Source organism: Paramormyrops kingsleyae, chromosome 17 (assembly GCF_048594095.1).
Source record: "Paramormyrops kingsleyae isolate MSU_618 chromosome 17, PKINGS_0.4, whole genome shotgun sequence".
Taxonomy (NCBI): Eukaryota; Metazoa; Chordata; class Actinopteri; order Osteoglossiformes; family Mormyridae; genus Paramormyrops; species Paramormyrops kingsleyae.
Window position 1 is genome coordinate 16,254,670 of NC_132813.1, and position 18,496 is coordinate 16,273,165.

An 18,496-nucleotide genomic window follows, 5' to 3' on the forward strand; every position below is an offset into this window, starting at 1 on the left:
TGCGCTGCTTCCTGCTCAATATCTCCAGTGGACAGGGCAGGCCAGGCCCGGGACCTTCCCGATGGGACAGTCTACGTTGTGTTATGGTATGTTGATGTTATGATGTGGCATGTTGAGGGAGGTGTAGGATAAGCTTGGGACCCTCCTGTTAGGACAGTCTGCATTGAGTTTTGGTATGTTGGTGATGTGATGTGGCATGGTGAGGGAGTTGCAGGTCAGGGCTGGGACCTTCCCGATGGGACAGTCTACGTTGTGTTATGGTATGTTGATGTTATGATGTGGCATGTTGAGGGAGGTGTAGGCCAAGCCTGGGACCCTCCTGTTGGGACAGTCTGCATTGAGTTTTGGTATGTTGGTGATGTGATGTGGCATGGTGAGGGAGTTGCAGGTCGGACCCTCCTGTCAGGACAGTCTGCGTTGTGTTTTGGTATGTTGGTGATGTGATGTGGCGTGGTGAGGGAGGTGCAGGCCAGGCCCGAGACCTTCCTGTCGGGACAGTCTGCATTGAATTTTGATATGTTGGTGATGTGATGTGGCGTGGTGAGGGAGGTGCAGGCCAGGCCCGGGACAGCGGCAGTACCTGCGGTGACAGTCTGACTTCAAGTGCTCTGACCCGGTGGGGAGTGCAATATGATTGGAGAGGTGGGTGATGGTGAATATGACTTAAACAGTAAAATAATTCAAAAGACTAACTTGTAGGCCTAAATCTTAAAAAAACACATTTTTACTTAAATTATTAATAGCAAAGCAAAAAAACAAACTCTTGACTTTATTAAACTCTTCCTCCCTTTCCCGTAAACATAAGGACGAGTTGCCGATTCTCCTTTCACAGACAAGATAGCTTGCTTTTGCGCACTGTCACAAATTAAAGTTTTCAATGTTGACGCCATAAAACATGGGCAAATTCAACAAAATTATAGCAAGTAATATTTAACCAATGAATACTATTGCATTACCAGCGGCCTAATGGTTAGGGGAAACAGCCTTGTGATTTAAAGGTTACTGGTTCGAATCCCGGATTAAAAACTTACCATGCCCAGCACTTTTCCACGAGCGTTTAAATTGCTGCCCCAAAATAACTGGCTGTTCGTTAACTTTACCATATCGAGCACCACGACTTGTATCTATAGTTTTGAAAACCGATGAACATATACTATATTTTTTATCAAAATCTTTTAAATGAACCAAATAAACTTCTTCCGGATCATTACCAAACATGCTTCAACATGTAAACATGCAGACGACTAAGTTTTACTCCCACAAAAGTCGGAAGAGCCATTTTAAGCTTCTCAAACAGATACATAAGAGATCGAGCTTGTTTTACACGCAACAGATTGCAAATACAAGCAGGTTCGCGGTAAAAGACCCTCCTGTGGTCTGGAAGCATGGTGACTCCTGAAAACATTATAATAACACCAGTCGTGAGCTAAATAAATAATATGAAATTAATAAAGCAAAATGATTTGACTCACTATTCTACATTAATAAATCGGATTTTACTAATGCAAAGTTAGAAACGATGGATAACGAGTTTTATCCGGTGCTAATTTTTTTAATCAGGGCAGTCGCATCATTAACTGTTTTGACGGTGCACCATGAGCATCCTTAGGTCCGATACAGTCCCGAGTATTTTAACCCCAGATGCCAGTATATATATATAAAAAAAACTTGAATTCCCCTGACTCTAGACAGCGGTGAATCTTAGCCCTAGTGTAATGGCGATCAAACACTTAAAACATTTGGTCTATTTAAATATGTTAATTTGTTTAGTTTATTCTTAGTATTTAAATAATCATTTGAATAACTTGCTTGACATAAGGAGGTTTTACATGTGACACATAATAGCACATCATGGCACAGATGAAAGGTGCTCAGCTCCTCGAAATGTTGCAAGGGGGGGGGAGCTTTTAATAAAGTGACCAGGAGCGAGCAGTAGGCAAAATGCGCCCCTGATTTGTGATGACCGCAGCTGAATGCCACGGCTGGGTCACATGAGGCGGAGAAGCTGGCGCTGCGGGGGGGCGCTTCTCGTGTGTCACGTGAGATCCCCGACGTAACAACATGGCTCCTATCAACAGAGCGACCGCCGCAGCCTCGCAGCGAAACGCGGCTGGACGCCTGTCCCGCACTTGAACAGTACCCAGTAAGGCGCTTTCATCTAGGAGCTGCAGCCTCGGCGCTCGGGGGATCGGACAGAAAGCCCGTCCGAGGTATCATGGGAACCGGCGGCGCGTAAGATCTGCGGGCGACGCGGCACCGTAGCGAGAGGTAGGCGCTACTTATTAGCCCGCCGTCAGGCTAACTACATGCGCTTAGGGTCCTGCATGCCGAAACGGGGAAGTGCTGTTAGACCCGTGACAACCGCTCATACCGCCTTGCTGGGTCTCATTGTTGTTTTGCTGGTATAGACAAACCTCGTCTGCTTCAGTGCAAGATACAGATACCAAAGAATTTGCAGTTACAGGCGTAATTAAGCATAGCCGCTCTTTTTATGCGTGTTAAGTAAGGAGGTACCTATTTCCAATCGTGGCAATCCAATAGCAATAACAATAAGTTGGCTCGGTTAAAGTTTTCTCCATTTAAAGTAAGGTTTTGAGAAGTGGCGTAACTGTACGGTGACTAAACTTCAGATACCTGATCAGTGCTGAGCTCGGTTTAATTCGGCATCATCTGTGTGGCGTTGATTAGGTTTAGGTTTTTAAGCATGTGAGCTTCGTGGCACGTTCACTTTAAGATTGAGTCATGAGGCTAACAAGCATATTTTCCTCCCTGTCAACAATATCGAGCCGTCTACCGTATTTCCCCTTATGATTTCCTAGACCATAAGGGTGGAGCCCTTAATGTAGAAAGGAAACAAAGTATTGCGTTCAGTGCAAAATTATGGCCGTCACATCGTAGTTCAGATACTGGCTGAATTTCCTGTGTCGTTAGACAGTGGTGTAATTGCGGTATTGTACCTTTCACTTTCACTGAATGGCCAAGTGTGTGTGGGGGGTCATGCAAGCCGCTAATCATGTGGTAAACAACATTTTTATCTCAAAATTATAATGTCTAAACCCCAGATTTGAGTGTTTCTGAACACAAATCGCATTAGTAAATTCATAAACAAACTAGTTTGAAAGAAAGAATGTATGGTGAGGTTTAGGGTTATTAATTTGAGTTTTTACTTTTGTTGCCACAGCACACCGTCCACGCAGCTGCAGTCCCGCTGTCACTGTGTCTTCCCTGCACCCTCATGGCGGTCTAAGGGTCCCTCAGTCTGGAGCTCTCCTGGAGGCGAGTTGCTCTCACCCGACCAGCTCCTCCCTGAGAAGCGAGGGCATGGAGTGGCTGCCAGCAGCCGTAGAGAGGGACCTGGGCGTCGACTGCCGGCAGATGGGGCCCGGTCCGCGTCCCGAGGAGCTGGTGGCTTTGGTGCCCATCCGCTGGGTGTCGGCCCTGCGGGACCGGAAGGTGACGCGTTGCGCCCGCTACGACGCTGCCGGGGAGGTAGATGTGCGCACCGTCCTCCAGCGTTCCCAGGCGAAGCTGCCTCTTGGCTGGACCCGGGTCTGCATCCAGGGCCTCAGGAAGAGCCGGCTGGAATACCGGCTGGCCGTGGACCCTGGGTCCCTGGGCGAGGCCTTCTCCCAGGACTCCTTCTGCAGGCTCATGCAGGAGGTGTCGCAGCGTAACTTCAGGTATTCCGCACTGGCCATACTGCGAAAGCAGAAGTACAGTGTGAGCAAGCTGGCTTGTATATTTCTAATTACACGGCGTGTGTGTGTGTGTGATTGGCTCGAAGAGCGCATGCAGAGGTCGTGCTAAAGCAGTGGCCATAAACATTTAACTGATTTTTCAGCATATGATATATAACCTTGAAAAAGAACTATCATTAAAATTGCAAAGCTTGCTAAGTTTCGTTTCCTATGCCACAATAAAGATGGTTTAGCAAAACTTAAACTCTGGGAACTTAATGTCTGGAAGTATGGAAAAAGCCTCATCTCACCCCAGTTGTGGTCCTTGTGATGTGAGAATTGCATGTGCATGACATGCTGTGTCAGAGCCTGCATGTCACTCACTAGCAGAAAACTCTGTGTATGCAGGAACTTAGATCAGTGTAAATAATGTTATACGAGACGGACTTCTCTTGTTGATTTGTCATGAAAATTGGAGAACAGGGCAAGTTTTATCTTTTGTGTCAAGCAGCAAAAAAGTTGTAGTATGATGAGTGTGTGTGTGTGTGTAATATATATATATATATATAATATTATATTATATAATGTGTGTGTGTGTGAGAGAGATAGTTAAATCATTGATATTGTTCATTTTGATGGTGCATAGTCAGAGACCCTGTTTCCTGCCTCCACAGGAACTTATGGCGGGAAGCATACCGCACCCATGTGCAGCCGTACGCCGGCGTCGCTGCTCACACACGGGTGGCAGCGCTGGACTCTGTGCGCCAGGCTCTGCAGACCCTCTTCTGCTGTCCCTTCGTGTCCACAGATAGGGTCTCACCCTCTCTGTCTCCAGCCAGGGAGAAAGAGAAGGATGGCCCTTTTCCGGCCAATGCCCCAACATCCGGGGGCCAAACGGACCGCCTCTGTCCCAATGTGCTCCCTGCAGAAGGGCTGCTGGAATCGGCAGAGGTTCTGTACGTGGTGCTGCCATACACCCAGTACTCGCTCCATGACATTGTCACCTACAGCCCAGCCAAGCTGGCAAACAGTCACGCAAAGGTTCTCTTTGTGCTGTACCAGCTGTTGATGGCAATGCGTGCTTGCCAGGCATCAGGGCTGGCCTGTGGTAAGCTCTCCCTGCACGACATAGCTGTAGACGAGCAGCTCTGCAGCCGCCTCAAGATTAGCCTGGCACACTACGAGGATTGGAGTGAGTGTAGGAGGCCGGTTAGCTGTGTCACAAGGGGACCAGCAACAGGCCAGCAGAGGGATAGCACTGAGAGGGTGAATGATGCAAACCATGGACAGGCTTGCAAGGGCTGCTTGGACAGGCTGAGTTCACTGGTCATGAATTGGGTCCATGGGCAAGTCAGTAACTTCCAGTACTTGATGGAGCTCAACAAGCTAGCGGGAAGGCGTGAGGGAGACCCAAACTACCACCCTGTTTTGCCCTGGGTGGTAGATTTCACTGTTCCCGGGGGGCGCTTCCGTGACCTCAGACGGTCCAAGTTCCGGTTGAACAAAGGTGACAAGCAGCTAGACTTTACCTATGAGATGACCAAAGAGGCCCTTGCTGCAGCAGTTGCCAGTGGGAGTGGGGGGAGCAATTTTGGTGGAGAGATTGGTGGAGCCATTGGTTCTGGGAGCTCAGGACAGCCAGACCACCTACATGTGCCACACCACATCTCTGATGTATTGTCAGACATCACATACTATGTCTACAAGGCCCGACAGACGCCCAAGGCTGTGCTGTGTAGTCATGTTCGCTCACAGTGGGAGCCGAATGAGTATCCCGCCAGCATGGAGCGCATGCAGAGCTGGACCCCGGATGAGTGCATTCCTGAATTCTACACGGACCCCTCCATATTCCGTTCCATCCACCCAGACATGCCAGATCTGGAAGTACCACCATGGTGCAGCTCCTGTGAGGAATTTGTGGAGGTGCATTGTCAGCTCTTGGAGAGCCCAGAGGTTTCCCAGCACCTGCACCACTGGATTGACCTCACATTTGGCTACAAGCTCTCGGGAAAGGAAGCCGTCAAGGCTAAGAACGTTTGTCTCCATCTGGTGGATAACCATACCCATCTGACCAGCTATGGGGTGGTACAGCTGTTTGACCAGCCTCACCCACCCCGCCTTGCCCCTTATCAGTATGCACCACCTGAGCCTCCACACTTGGGCTTGGCCTTCACCCCCTATTCTTCTTGGGACAACCCATTCCTGGAAGCTTTGTCAGATGGAGTGGATGGAACAGTCCCTGAAGCAACTGGATGCGAGTCTAGTGGTTGGACAGTAGTTGACCGGGATGAAGATCTTGAGCAGGGTACCGAGGCTCTGGACTCTCTTGGTGCCACCCCAGCCAGCACTGCAATCCCAGTAACTTCATCCAGTGCCACTGGTGGAAGGTTGATTGGGGAGCTTCAGGCTGTGCCCTTGTCTCAGTCCCCGGTCACCTACCCTGGGGAGGGGCCTCCTGGTGTTCCCAGCATTTCGGGGTCTGGCCTGAGGAGTTCCTTGTTGCCAAAAGCCAGTGGTTTGAACAGGAGGTATATTGAGGGGCAGCATGTTGCTGTGACCAGTACTGAGGACTTCAAGATTAGCTTGCCAGATGGATTCAACCCCTTGCAGCCCCTGGAAGAACTAGAGAAGCTGAATATCTTTATAGTTAAGGGTCTGCAAGCCCAAGTTCAGGAGTCCCAGAGGGAGGATCCAGATGTTGGCCATCCCTGCCTCATCAACCTTTTCCAGAGAGACATGCAGGCTCTGGGTATCCTGATTGCAGAGATCTTCTTGACTCCAAAGCTCCGCTGCATGAAATCTGATGCCCCCTTGTGCGACCGCTTCCAGGCGGTGATGAAGCATTGCACGCCCAGCCTTCGGGATATACCCCTGGCCCTGCACCATGCCCTTGAAACACTGTTGAACCTCCACAAGCACTCTGTGCCGCTTAGCCCATGGGAGTCACAGCTTCCACCTCCATACCCCCTACTCTTCAAATATGATCCTGTCTTTGAGGGTCTTCCCCCTCCAAGCCCCTCACAGTTGCTCAACCCTGTGTTGTCCCCATTGCCTTTCCCTGCCTACTTCCCTCCTCTACACCGCTTCATTTTCTCTTACCATGACAAGATGGGCTCCGCTGGTGGCAGTCAGGGCCGCGACATTGTCTTCCACCTCTGGCAGCAGCTGGAGACCCTGCTCCAGGGTGAGATCACAGCAGAAGGTCTGGAGATCCTGCTTCCGTTTGTGCTAACGCTCATGCTGGAGGAGTCCACTGCAGTCTATGCGGCCTGGTACCTGTTCGAGCCCATCGCCCGGGCTCTGGGTCCACGCAACGCTGCCAAGTACCTGCTGAAGCCCCTTGTGGGCGTGTACGAGAACCCCCACTGCCTGCGCGGCCGCTTCTACCTCTACACCGACTGCTTCATACTCCAGCTCATTGTGCGCCTCGGCCTGCAGCCCTTCCTCACCTCCCTGCTGCCCCATGTCCTACAGATCCTGATCGGCTTCGAAAGCTGCAGCACCGAGACGGGTGGCGAAAGGGAGGGCCGCAAGTCCCGGAGCGGGGGCCCGGGAACCCTGGGGGAGGAGGAGGAGGACGATGAGGATTATGAAGGTGTGGAGGGTGGTTTGTCATCAGGGTCTGTGACTGGGAAGGCTGGGGTTGGTGGAAGCACTAGTGGTGCTGTGGGAGTGGGAGATGCAGGTCTGGTGGACTACTCTTCAGGGATTAGCCTCAACGACCAAGTCTTCTTGTCTGAAAATGAGGACTTCCAGGATGGATTCTATGTCAACAATGGCCCAGCGGGTTCAACGCTTTCGGCAAAACGGCAGCACCAGAATTCTGTGGGCCGGGACCCGGACCAGGAGTCCTTGAGCGTTGGCAAGCAGAGCGACAAGAGCAGCTCAAGCGAAGCATCTGCAGGCGATGCCGACTCCAGCCGGGATCACGCTAGCCTGAAATCTGCAGACAGCAGCCAGGACCTGAAGCAGGCCAGCGAGGGCGAGGATGCCGGGGAACTGGAGGAAGACGAGGAGGCCGATGAGGGCAAAGAAGAACAACCGGCCAGCGTTCCCAGCCTGGAACTGACACTGTCGGGCTGCACAGAGGAGTCGGAGGCCACCGTGGCCACCTTGGAGGGAGAAGCTGCAGATGGGATGGAGCAGGGGGAGCCTGAGAAAGACCTAGTGGAGGAAGAGGAGGAGCATGACCCCTCTGAGGACTCTGAGGAGAAGGAGCACAAGATCCTGCTGGGTGAGTCTGCTTGTCTGCAGGAAAAGTAACAACCTCATAGCATTTGCAGTCCATTAGCAGTCTGAGAACATTACGGCTTAATTTTCAACATGAAATTTTAATAATCTATAGCATACTGATTCTCCGGACCCTGCCTGATGTCAGAACTACATGTTAAAAGACCTGAAGAAGATATCAGTGCAGTCAGAACTGTGTTAATATTCTGTATTTCTGTTACTGATCAGGTTTTAGGTTACTTTCTTACACTTTGACCTTCAATTTTTTTACCCTCTTGGGTGATAATTTTCCAGGTCAGCATGAAATTCAGGGCTCATTTTAAGCCACACTTTGTATTAAATGTCTTCCTTATATTTTTATATAAGGAATTAGTTTTATCCACTAATTATAATTTCTAATTTTGAAATGTGGGTTGAGTCCATATCGCCTGGGGATTTTGATTCTTATTCTTTTTGTTCTTTTCGGTAGATAATACATTTACTTAAATGCAGTGTTTTTTGTTTTGTTTTTTTTTTTATTTTGTAAGCTTATATTACATCCATTCAGTTTTAGCGCTGCACCGATTAGCGAAACCATCAGAATTAAGAAGCAGTAAAACCGCTTTGGCAGCCAGAGCTGGTAAAGCTGCACTAATTGTGGGGTCAGAGTACAGGAAGGTTTCAGTCAGAACTCAAAGCACCTAAAAATTAGCTCCCCTGAGCAAATGAGTGTGCTTCCACAGCCTTCCAGAGCTTTCTTTTTGTCCACTCTCTGCAGACACTGTTTGTAAGACTGTCCGCTGGCTGGTGGCCAAGTTGGGGCCGACTGTGACGTCCCGGTATGTGGCCCGAACTCTGCTTCGGCTTCTCACCAACTGCTACATCGGTGAGTATCGCTAATGCGCGCGCTATATTGCTAATTAACATGCTAATTTTAGCAGTGCTGCTAATTCAGTCTCGAGCAAAAGAAACTAAGGGGGGACATGATCCAGGTATCTACACGATTCTAACAGGTCTGGATGCTGTTCAACTGAATAGTTATTTCAATATTAGTTTAAAAACTAGAACTGGTGGCCATAGGTGGAAATTAGCAGGAGAACATTTTAAACTGGATATGAGAAAGCACTTTAAGAATAGTTTTCTTGCTAGCGTAGTGCAAGCTAAAACCCTGTGTTCCTTTAAATCAGAGCTAGATATGATTTTAGCAACGCTGGGCTATTAGTTAAGTTCTTCCCAAATGAACTTGATGGGCTGAATGGCCTCCCCTCATTTGTAAATTTATGTTCTAATGTGCATGTAGCTGAGAGCTGTTAATGTAGGGGCTCCTTGACTAAGCTGAGGTAATGTGTAAATTGGTAGGTGGTGCTAAGGTACAACCTCCATCGGTTGGTGCTAATGTTTGAGTCGCTCAACTAGCACGTATGCTACATAGCAGTAATGAAGCGGTGTTTAGGTCGCCAGTCTGGCCACTGAGATGCATGCGTATGTCACCGTCCTCCCCAAGGTCCAAACCAACACCAGTTCCTGCCCAGCGAGTCGGACGATTGCTTCCCGGAGAGCATGGGCAGCGTGTATGAGAAGCGGCCCGTCATGGGGGACCAGACGGCTGGGCCTGTGCTCGATCTGCTCCTCTACATCGCCCACCTGTACGGGGAGCCTGTGCTCACGTACCAGTATCTGCCCTACATCGGCTACCTGGTAGGAGGCCTGCCTACGGCCCTCAAACATAACACCCCTGCTCACAGGCCTGCTGCCTCCCATAAGCCATCTGCTGTCCCTGGATAATCAGCGCTGCATGTTAATGTGAGACATCATCTGTCAAATTAGTGTGCAAAAACATATGCTGTCATAAACACCTTTGTACTTCAAAGATGAGAGAACAGTTTCATTTTCCCCAAAATTGGGTGTCAAAAAGAGGAATGAGCCTTCCCTCGCACTGCTTTGACCTTCGTCCTCCTCCCAGGTGTCCCCGCCCTCAGCATCCCGCCTGAACACGCGGAAAGAGGCCGGCCTGCTGGCCGCGGTGCTGCTCACCCAGAAGATCGTGGTGTTCCTGTCTGACACCACGCTGATGGACATGCTGATGAAGATCAACCAGGATGTGCTGTTGCCGCTGCTCGACTTGCTCACCTCTCCCAAGATGGGGTATGGCCTCCATTAACCTGCCCCTCCACATGACGGCCTCCACCCCCCCCCCAACTGATGGCCTCTCTGACCCCCCCACCCCCATCTGACAGTCTCTCCCCCCTGACCCCCACCACATGGCACCGGGAGAGATGCTCACTTAATCTTCTTGATTTGAGCGACGTTAATTAGCTGCTAGCTCTATGCATGGTTCATCCCCCAGGTTCCCCAGCGGCGTGCAAACGCGGTCGGCCGTCTGCTTGAAGACCCTCGGCCTCGTGGCTCTCATCTGCCTGCGCATCGGCCGGGAGATGGTGCAGCAGCACATGGCTGACACCCTCAGCCGCTTCTTTCGTGTCTTCTCCCTCCTGCATGAGCTGCGGACACAGGTAGCACCCAACTTTCTGTAGCTGCAGGCCTTCTGTGCCTGGGCACTGCCCCGTAGCTACAGGCTTTCGGTGCTTGGGCACAGTCCCGTTGCTGCAGGCCTTCTGTGCTTGGGCACAGTCCCGTTGCTGCAGGCCTTCGGTGCCTGGGGGAACGCCTGTAGCTGCAGGCCTCCCATGCTCGGGCACTACCCTGTAGCCTGTCTGCGGTTCGCAGTATGTGGCATCAGTGTCACTGCATGCAGCTTTCTGCACCGTTGAACCTCCCACCTTTGAAACACCATGTGACCTTTGCCCCGGCGCAGGCTGACGTGGCTGCCCACCGCGAGGCTGGCGAGGGCGCTGTGGTAGACCTGCGCTCGCCAGGTGGCTCGGAGGTCACTTTCGAGCTGGCAGTGCTGGAGGAGCTGCAGGCCGTGTTCAGCCCAGCGATGGCCTATGCTGCCTATGTCCCGTTCTACTGCCTCATTGGTGAGGTCTCCGGCGTGTTGATCCCGCGTTACACGAGTCAGTTTGGGGATCGATATCAAAGCAGCCATGCTTTGCTACCGCCCAAACAGTCCAGACTGAAGCCATTTTATTTACAATGGGAGATACAAGGGGGATTGCCTAATCCTGTCGGTCATGGCCTGGTTTAACATAACCGGTACATTAACCCAGTTTGTGATATACAGAACAGGAGAGAATACACCCATTTCTCCCAACATTACCATTAAACTCCCCATTTGAGCAGTTACTGGTATAATGAGAGTGAAATAATAGTATTATTACTATTTCACTCGATCAGCTGGAATGTTTGTCTGCCTTTTCTATATATCAGTGTGTGCATCATTGTATTAGCATTTTTCTGCCAATTAATACTAGCAGGAGCCTGTCCTCACTCCCTCAGGCGATGGGGCGATCCGCAAGCTGGTGCCAAACCACGAGCTGGTGTGGAGCTTGGCTCAGCCGTACCAGGAGCGCGTCAGTCCGGGGAGCCCGGATACCACCACGGGGGCGGGCTACAAGCCGGATCTGCCGGCCCCACTGCCTTCCTCCTCCTCGTCCTCCCCATCCTGCTCCGTGGGCTTGTCCCCGGGCCTCGGCGGCCGATTCGGACGCAGTCCATTCCCGGCCCCCCCCTCTACTTCCACCCCCGTGAGTGGCAATGGCGACATCATCCCTGAGTCAGGCACCTTTGGCAGCCACCTGGTGGGGAACCGGATCCAGGTACCGCGGGACTCGGAGTCCGTTGGCAGTCCTGGCATCTCCTCTCTGGACACCTGGGGGCGCCAGAACCCCGGTCACCTCGCCTCGGCCGTCGCGAGCTCCGCCTGCACCGGGCCATCCTTCTCCTTCTCCTCCTCGGCCTCCTCCCCTGCCTCCTCTTCGTCCTGGGTGCTGGGTCCAGCCCCCGAAGACAGTGCATTGAAGCAGGACCTTGCGCGCAGTGGCCGCGCCCTCCAGGGCAACTGGCTGGCTCACTGGCAATATGAGATCGGCCTCAGCCAGCAGGATCCGCACTTCCACTTCCACCAGATCCGCCTGCAGAGCTTCCTGGGCCACTCAGGTACCACCAAGTGCCTGGCGCCGCTCGCCGGCGAGGACTACTTCCTGTCGGGCAGCAAGGACAAGACGGTGCGCCTGTGGCCACTGTACAACCGCGGTGACGGCACGCGGGAGACAGAGCCGCGGCTCACCTACGCGGAGCACCGCAAGTCCGTGTTCTACGTCGGCCAGCTGGAGGCGCTGCAGGAGGTTGTGAGTTGCGATGGCACCGTGCACCTGTGGGACCAGTTCACAGGTGGGCACTGGGGAGGGCACTGGAGGGCGGGCCCTGTGTGTGCGCATTTTGTTGCTCCTTATTTAAAAACACCTTGTGTTTTCGTTATGTACAGCCTGTGTATGTTATGGCCAGCAGATGGAGTAGTAGTTAACACACTGGTAGTTTCAAGGCCGTGCATTCAAAACAAAACAAAAAAATTTTGTTAAATTTAAAAAGGCACATAATGTAATGAGCTACGCCTGCTCGATGTCACTGTTCCCCCAGCACGAGTTCCGCTTAGCCTACTCAGACCAGGTAAATATCATAATCAGATAAACACACCTCAGTGGTAAATGGAAACTGTTCATTTTTTTACTAAGAGATTATGGGATCCAAATTCCTTTGTCCAGGAAAAGCTTTAAGCTGGATGTTTTTGTTTGCAGCCAAGTTTTTTTGGGACTCGAACTGACAACCTTCAGGTTTACGAGCATTAACAGCCACGCCACCTGCTGGTTGTGTTTTGTACTCAGTTTGTTTTTTTCCCTTCCGACCCGACCTGTCCACAGGCAAGCAGATCCGGTTCTACGATGCTCTGGATGGGAAGAACCCCATCACGGCAGTGACCACCATGCCCGCCCCGCACTGCAGTGTCGTGTTTGGCAGCGCCGACTCCGTGCTCCGGTTCATCGACCCGCGCAAACCGGGCTTGCAGGTACCATCTGTCCGTCCGCTCGCTGAGAGCTCCAGTCCCATTCACTGCGCCAAGTCTCTGAAGGAATTGTTTCTGGAGATATTTGACATCAGTAATTATCTCTGAGCTACACTTCTGGGGGGGTTCTAAAGTACAGCAGCACTCAGACCAGGTAAATATTTTTTAATGATTTATCAGAAGTTTAAAGAAACTTTAATGGAAGGACCGTTATGATTAAAAAATAAAAATTTTGTTAAATTTAAAAAGGCACATAATGTAATGAGCTACGCCTGCTCGATGTCACTGTTCCCCCAGCACGAGTTCCGCTTAGCCTACAGCAGTGTTGGCGCCGGGCTGATCCGCTACCTGGCCGTGAGTCCTGGCGGGCGCACCGTGGCGGCTGGCTTTTCCTCCGGCTTCATCGTGCTGCTGGACGCCCGGACAGGCCTGGTGCTACGTGGCTGGCCAGCACACGAGGGGGACATCCTGCAGATGAGGGTGAGGACAGCAGAGGGCGCCGTGCGTCACCGTGCGCTCCCTCAGAGCACTGAGGGTATCTTATGTGAAAAATCACCTGACACCTCTGACATCAGGAGTCTGTCCAGGGCCCTCACCTCTGCAGAGCAGCCCTGGGGGGGCAGACTCAGGCTGCATTTTAACATTGAAATACCTATCTTGTCGCCCTCATCCTGGCCTGGACTACACAGCCGTCAGCAAACCCTCCCCACTTTGAGGCTCATTTAGCTGAGCTGCTCTTTCCGGAACATGCCAGAACACGATTAGCAGGGGGCCCTTGCGTAACATTTCCCGGGTTGTTTGCTGTGATGGTGGCAGGCAGCTTTCTCATTCCAAGCTTAGAAATTTTACTAGTTTAAGAATGGTTAAGGACTGGTTAAGTTCCCCTCAGGCCTCCCTGTGATGTCAGACATATAACATGGGCACTTTTGATAGGATAATCAGCCTGAAAACTTGCTGACTGTAAAAATTTACAGTGGGTCTGTGGTACTGCTGCCTGCCCCTTAGATAAACTTTGGCTTATTGGAAGTTGTAATCTGTCAGAGGGAGTTTTGCAGGGATATGTATGCCTTGCGTAAGACCCCGCCCCCCCCCCCACCCCCCCCAGCAAGTCCACCTTTGACAGCATCCTTGCTGACTGGTAGTAGTATGACTCTTCCGGAAGCTTCCCCCATTGGGACTCTTGGATTTTTATCCTAACTGCTTGTTCTACCCACATCCATCCACGTTTAAAATCCAAGAGTTGAGCCTTTGGGATCATCTGACGCCCCCAGTTTATCTGAAACCTGTGGGCCAGGTCAAGGATGATGTCTGCGCCGCTGAAGGCATGAGGTCGAGTAAATATGGACAGCGGTTACTCATTACAGCGGCCTCTGTGCGCTGGCCCTCCTGTGCCTGCCGTTCTGCTCTCCCACCCTCAGCAGCAGCTTGGTAGTTTGCTTACATTCGTCCATTGTCCGTAATTTTGCACCCAGTACAGGGTGACTGTGTGCCAGGAAGTGTGAGGCGTGAACACGCACACACACACGCAGGGCGTTTCTCAATACCAGGAACACAAAGATCGCACTCGTGGTCTTGGTAAGACCAAGAACAAATTTGGGGTGCAATGAATCATGAGATTGATCTCGTTTGGCATGGATTGCAAGCGATGTGTCCTTGACATTTGGGGCGGGGCAAGACCGACATCTGGGGATTTTTACCATTATTTGTCCTTCTGTTCTTGAGGATTGGAACTGGTCTTTGGCAATGCAAGATGACGTAAAACGGGTACACGAAAACACAAGTACGGTCAAGTACATATATTGAGATATAGACACACATCCACAGACGGACGGACATACACGGACACACACACTATATGGAGATACAGAGATGCCAGTTCTCCTGTGTGTTTCCTACAGGAGAACCTGGAGTTGCGTCACTGCTAACCATTGAGCTCCTGACTCACACCCATAATTTCAGCTTGTATTTTTCTATTAAGTGTGATTGTTTTCCTATACATTGTCCTTCCAATATGGCCACATGGGACAGTTGACCTTAACACCACAGAATTACATGTAGCTTGAGGGGATTTAAGGCTACTGAATATGTTTGGTTTCATGCCCCCCCCCCCCCCACACACCTTCTCTTGTCCTTTTCTCCCTCCCTCTATCTCCCCCCATCCCTCCTTCCCAGGCTACAGAAGGTAACCTGGTGCTCAGCTCCTCCACAGATCACACGCTGACAGTGTGGAAGGATCTGGAACACAAACCGCTGCACCACTACAAATCCGCCTCTGAGCCCATACACGCCTTCGACCTTTACGGGGCCGAGATTGTGACGGGCACGGTGTCCAACAAGATCGGGGTGTACTCCATGACAGATATCTCTGCGGGGCCCGTGAGCAGCACCAAGCTGAGCTCGGAAAACTTCCGTGGAACCCTCACCAGCTTGGCTGTGCTACCCACCAAGCGACTCCTGCTTCTGGGCTCTGAAAACGGCGCCATCAGACTCCTGGCCTAATCCGCAGGCTCTTGTTCTGGAATGTTCTGGTGACTTTCGTTCCAGACTGACCTGCTGATGGGAAACAAGGTGACCACCTACTTTCGAAGATGGGGAGATGAGGCCTTCTCATGTAGCTGCTTAGACCTCGTCTAGAAAGGACCAAGTTCCTCAGCCAATAGTCTGTGACCAAATGAGAATGTTGGTCACATGAGCACAGATCGGTGCACAGAATAACTAAATGCCTGATTACACTCTTCTCTCCCATATTTTAACTCTGGATCTCACAGCTGCTGATGCAGAGTAGTCACTTCCTGTCATGGGCCTTGTTCTTTTTTGAGTCTTAATATTTCACAAAATTAGGTCAGTCAGGCTGCTCAGGAAGCTGAAGTTGAGCTGTTTTTCACAAAGTGTTTACACTTTCCTAATAGATACATAAAGACACCAAAAAACACAATCCTCATCTACATCCTGCCGAATCATCGTGCACCCAAAGCCCACAGTAACTATGCAGTATTCCTTGATATAAATATATTTTAAGATGCGAATATGGATGCTTGTTTCTACAGATACAGGTCAATTACCCTGCCCATTTTATTAGGGTTTGTAGTGACTCTGTATATTGTTCTCTACTGGAATATGTCGCTGCATTTTTGCGTCTTTCAGTCCGGTGGAGGTGGAGCTACAGCACAAGTGCATTCTGGGCCAGCAGAACAGCCTGCAGCCGCCTCCCGGCCCATGAGGAGCCTCGTGGGCTCGTGGCCGTGTAGCGCCTAGCGGAGGGCTGGCCCAAGCACACAGTGATTCTCAGCATCCCATCTTCATCTACGGCTTTTGGTCATAATGTAAAACCCACAGAATCTGTTGACTTTTTCAATATTCTGATTTTTTTTTTTCTCCATCTGCAAGGATCCAAGGTGAAGAAGAGCTGGTGATTTTATTGGTGATTAATGATTTTAATGTGACTCTGGAGTAGCTTTTCCCTAAAACCTTTGAAAGTCTGATTTAAACATCACTGTGCTCACCAGTTTGTTACCAAGCTGTCCTGTTCCTTTGCTTTGAGAAAAGACATGTTGTGGCCAAACTCTGGTTCTACCAGACTGTAACTGGTTGGAAACCATTTTGATTTTTAGTTAACAATGAACTTCCTTTTCAGTTCACCATTCATCGTTCTTGTGCAGTCTGTATTCTAACACCATGTATCTGATCTATTCAATGTATTTCTCTATCGAGTCACTGTTTCTTCAGAAAGTGTCCTTCCTCATAGAAGCTGTGGGTCAACACAGGCTTGTTTGTATGGGTGTGGCCTTACATTAGCTCCTCCCTTTGTCATTTATTCTCATTTTGTTGAATTATCTGTCTGTTAGGGTGGGGGGGGGGGGAGTGAGCTGGGTGAAGTGAAAGACTTAAGCACCAGTGTTTGGGTGGCTGCAGCCAGTGGACTGTGATCCGATATCGGATGATTCTCTCTGGGTTGTGGTGAAGAAAAGAGCGGTTTTGAGGTTGTGTGCTGTAGCATCCATTACACATGCCGTGTGTGTGTCCCGGAAGGCCTACATCACTGCTGATGGACTCCAGTCCTGAGGAGCGGCATCCTTTGTTCCAGCCAAGGGCTAAGCTGGTTAATTACACTAATGGTTGGCGGATTTACTGGAGAACCTCACCGAGTTCCCAGCATTAGTCAGCGATTAGTGTAGGAGGACCTGAGGCTTCAGGATTGTGGGCTTGTGTCGGTCCTCCTCAGATTTGCGGTTCTCCTGGACAGTCGTCTCAAAGCCCGTGCTGAGCCCCTGGTTTTGTCTTTATGGGTCCCCATGCCACCTCTCATGCCCAAATGCCGTCCTTCCAGCTGCTTCCAGAATAATTACATCCCCTCTTTGTGGAATCATGTCCATAAGGAAAGATTGTTTACATGGTCACAAATTTATATACAAACCCATCTCTTTGGCTTTTGTAAATACCCTCATCATGGACCCCCCCCCCCCCCCCCCCCAGGCCCCCGTGCGTAGGGAGTAGTACTCCATTTAACAGCAACACATCTGTTACCTTCATTATCTTGTTATATATTCCATTGGTGCATTTTAATGAAAGAAATAACCTAATGAAAAACTTATTTTATTTATTAACACATTTAATAAAATATTGCTTATGCAAATATTTCAAACCTGCCTTGTTCTCTGTATTGACAGGACTGGTCATGCAGTCTGTGCCACTTGCCGTTTCACACAAACGTCCCGCTGGGGATTCACAGTTTCACCCTTCTTATCATCCACTTGTTTCCTGTACGCATTTCTGCTTTGGATTTTAGTGTTTCAAACGTTCTGCCATCAGGTTCTGTCACACATGTCGGTGAGGGATGCGGAGTAATGCCTGATTCAGGCAGGAATTCTGTCGTCGTCCTGACTGATCCAAGCACAGGAAAACACATAAAGGCGTCTTAGCGAAATAAACCAGTACACATAAACAAAATAAAGTAGCACGCAAAACCAGCCAGTATACTGCCTAAATGGTAACACACAAAATGCAAGCTCTGTAACCACTGCTGCTTGACATGGCTGTTCTCGCCCTTCTCTGAATACAATCTGAATATAGTTTCTTCCTTGCTAAGTAATACAGGAGCAACTGTTCCCAACTGGATCCAAACCAAGGGGCATCCCCCCGCCATGTTCCGTACAGGCACCCAGACTGATGGGCATCCCCCCACCATGTCCTGTACAGGCACCCAGACTGAGGGGCATCGCCGCTCCATGTCCCGTACAGGCACCCAGACTGAGGGGCGTTGCCGCTCCGTGTCCCGTACAGGCAGCCAGACCGAGGGATGATTGGCCTACCATGTCCCGTACAGGCACCCAGACCGAGGGATGATTGCCCTACCATGTCCCGTACAGGTACCCAGACCAAGGGGCGTCGCCCCTCCATGTCCCGTACGGGCACCCAGACTGACGGGCGTCGCCCCTCCATGTCCCGTACGGGCACACAGACTGATGGGCGTCGCCCCTCCATGTCCCGTACGGGCACACAGACTGATGGGCGTCGCCCCTCCATGTCCCGTACGGGCACCCAGACTGACGGGCGTCGCCCCTCCATGTCCCGTACGGGCACCCAGACTGATGGGCGTCGCCCCTCCATGTCCCGTACGGGCAGCCAGACTGACGGGCGTCGCCCCTCC

The 18,496-nt window shown here is 50.9% G+C and overlaps 2 protein-coding genes across 4 annotated transcripts in view; one reads left to right on the forward strand and one right to left on the reverse strand.

Annotated features, from left to right (window-relative positions):
* Nucleotides 1-3,205, reverse strand: part of LOC111847145 (Na(+)/citrate cotransporter-like) — an 18,342-nt gene extending 15,137 nt beyond the window's left edge. The window contains exon 1 of the mRNA XM_023818070.2: nucleotides 3,168-3,205. The gene's annotated coding sequence lies outside the window, so the exon portion shown is untranslated. The remainder of the gene's footprint in view (nucleotides 1-3,167) is intronic.
* Nucleotides 2,046-16,563, forward strand: wdr81 (WD repeat domain 81). Of its 3 annotated transcripts, XR_002839034.2 has the most exons (13): nucleotides 2,046-2,268; nucleotides 3,182-3,680; nucleotides 4,352-7,911; nucleotides 8,665-8,772; nucleotides 9,391-9,584; nucleotides 9,850-10,031; nucleotides 10,234-10,399; nucleotides 10,702-10,867; nucleotides 11,286-12,179; nucleotides 12,707-12,852; nucleotides 13,147-13,329; nucleotides 15,022-15,417; nucleotides 15,994-16,563. XR_002839034.2 is itself a non-coding variant. In XM_023818068.2 (12 exons), exons 2-12 carry the CDS (start codon nucleotides 3,322-3,324, stop codon nucleotides 15,346-15,348), a joined length of 6,285 nt encoding a protein of 2,094 aa, XP_023673836.2. In that variant the 5' UTR covers nucleotides 2,046-2,268; nucleotides 3,182-3,321; the 3' UTR covers nucleotides 15,349-16,563. The 3 variants fall into 3 exon arrangements, 2 of the variants coding, with proteins under 2 accessions (XP_023673836.2, XP_023673837.2); XM_023818068.2 differs by having other exon boundaries at nucleotides 15,022-16,563; XM_023818069.2 differs by having other exon boundaries at nucleotides 2,046-2,210; nucleotides 15,022-16,563.
* Nucleotides 16,564-18,496: the final 1,933 nt, after the last annotated feature.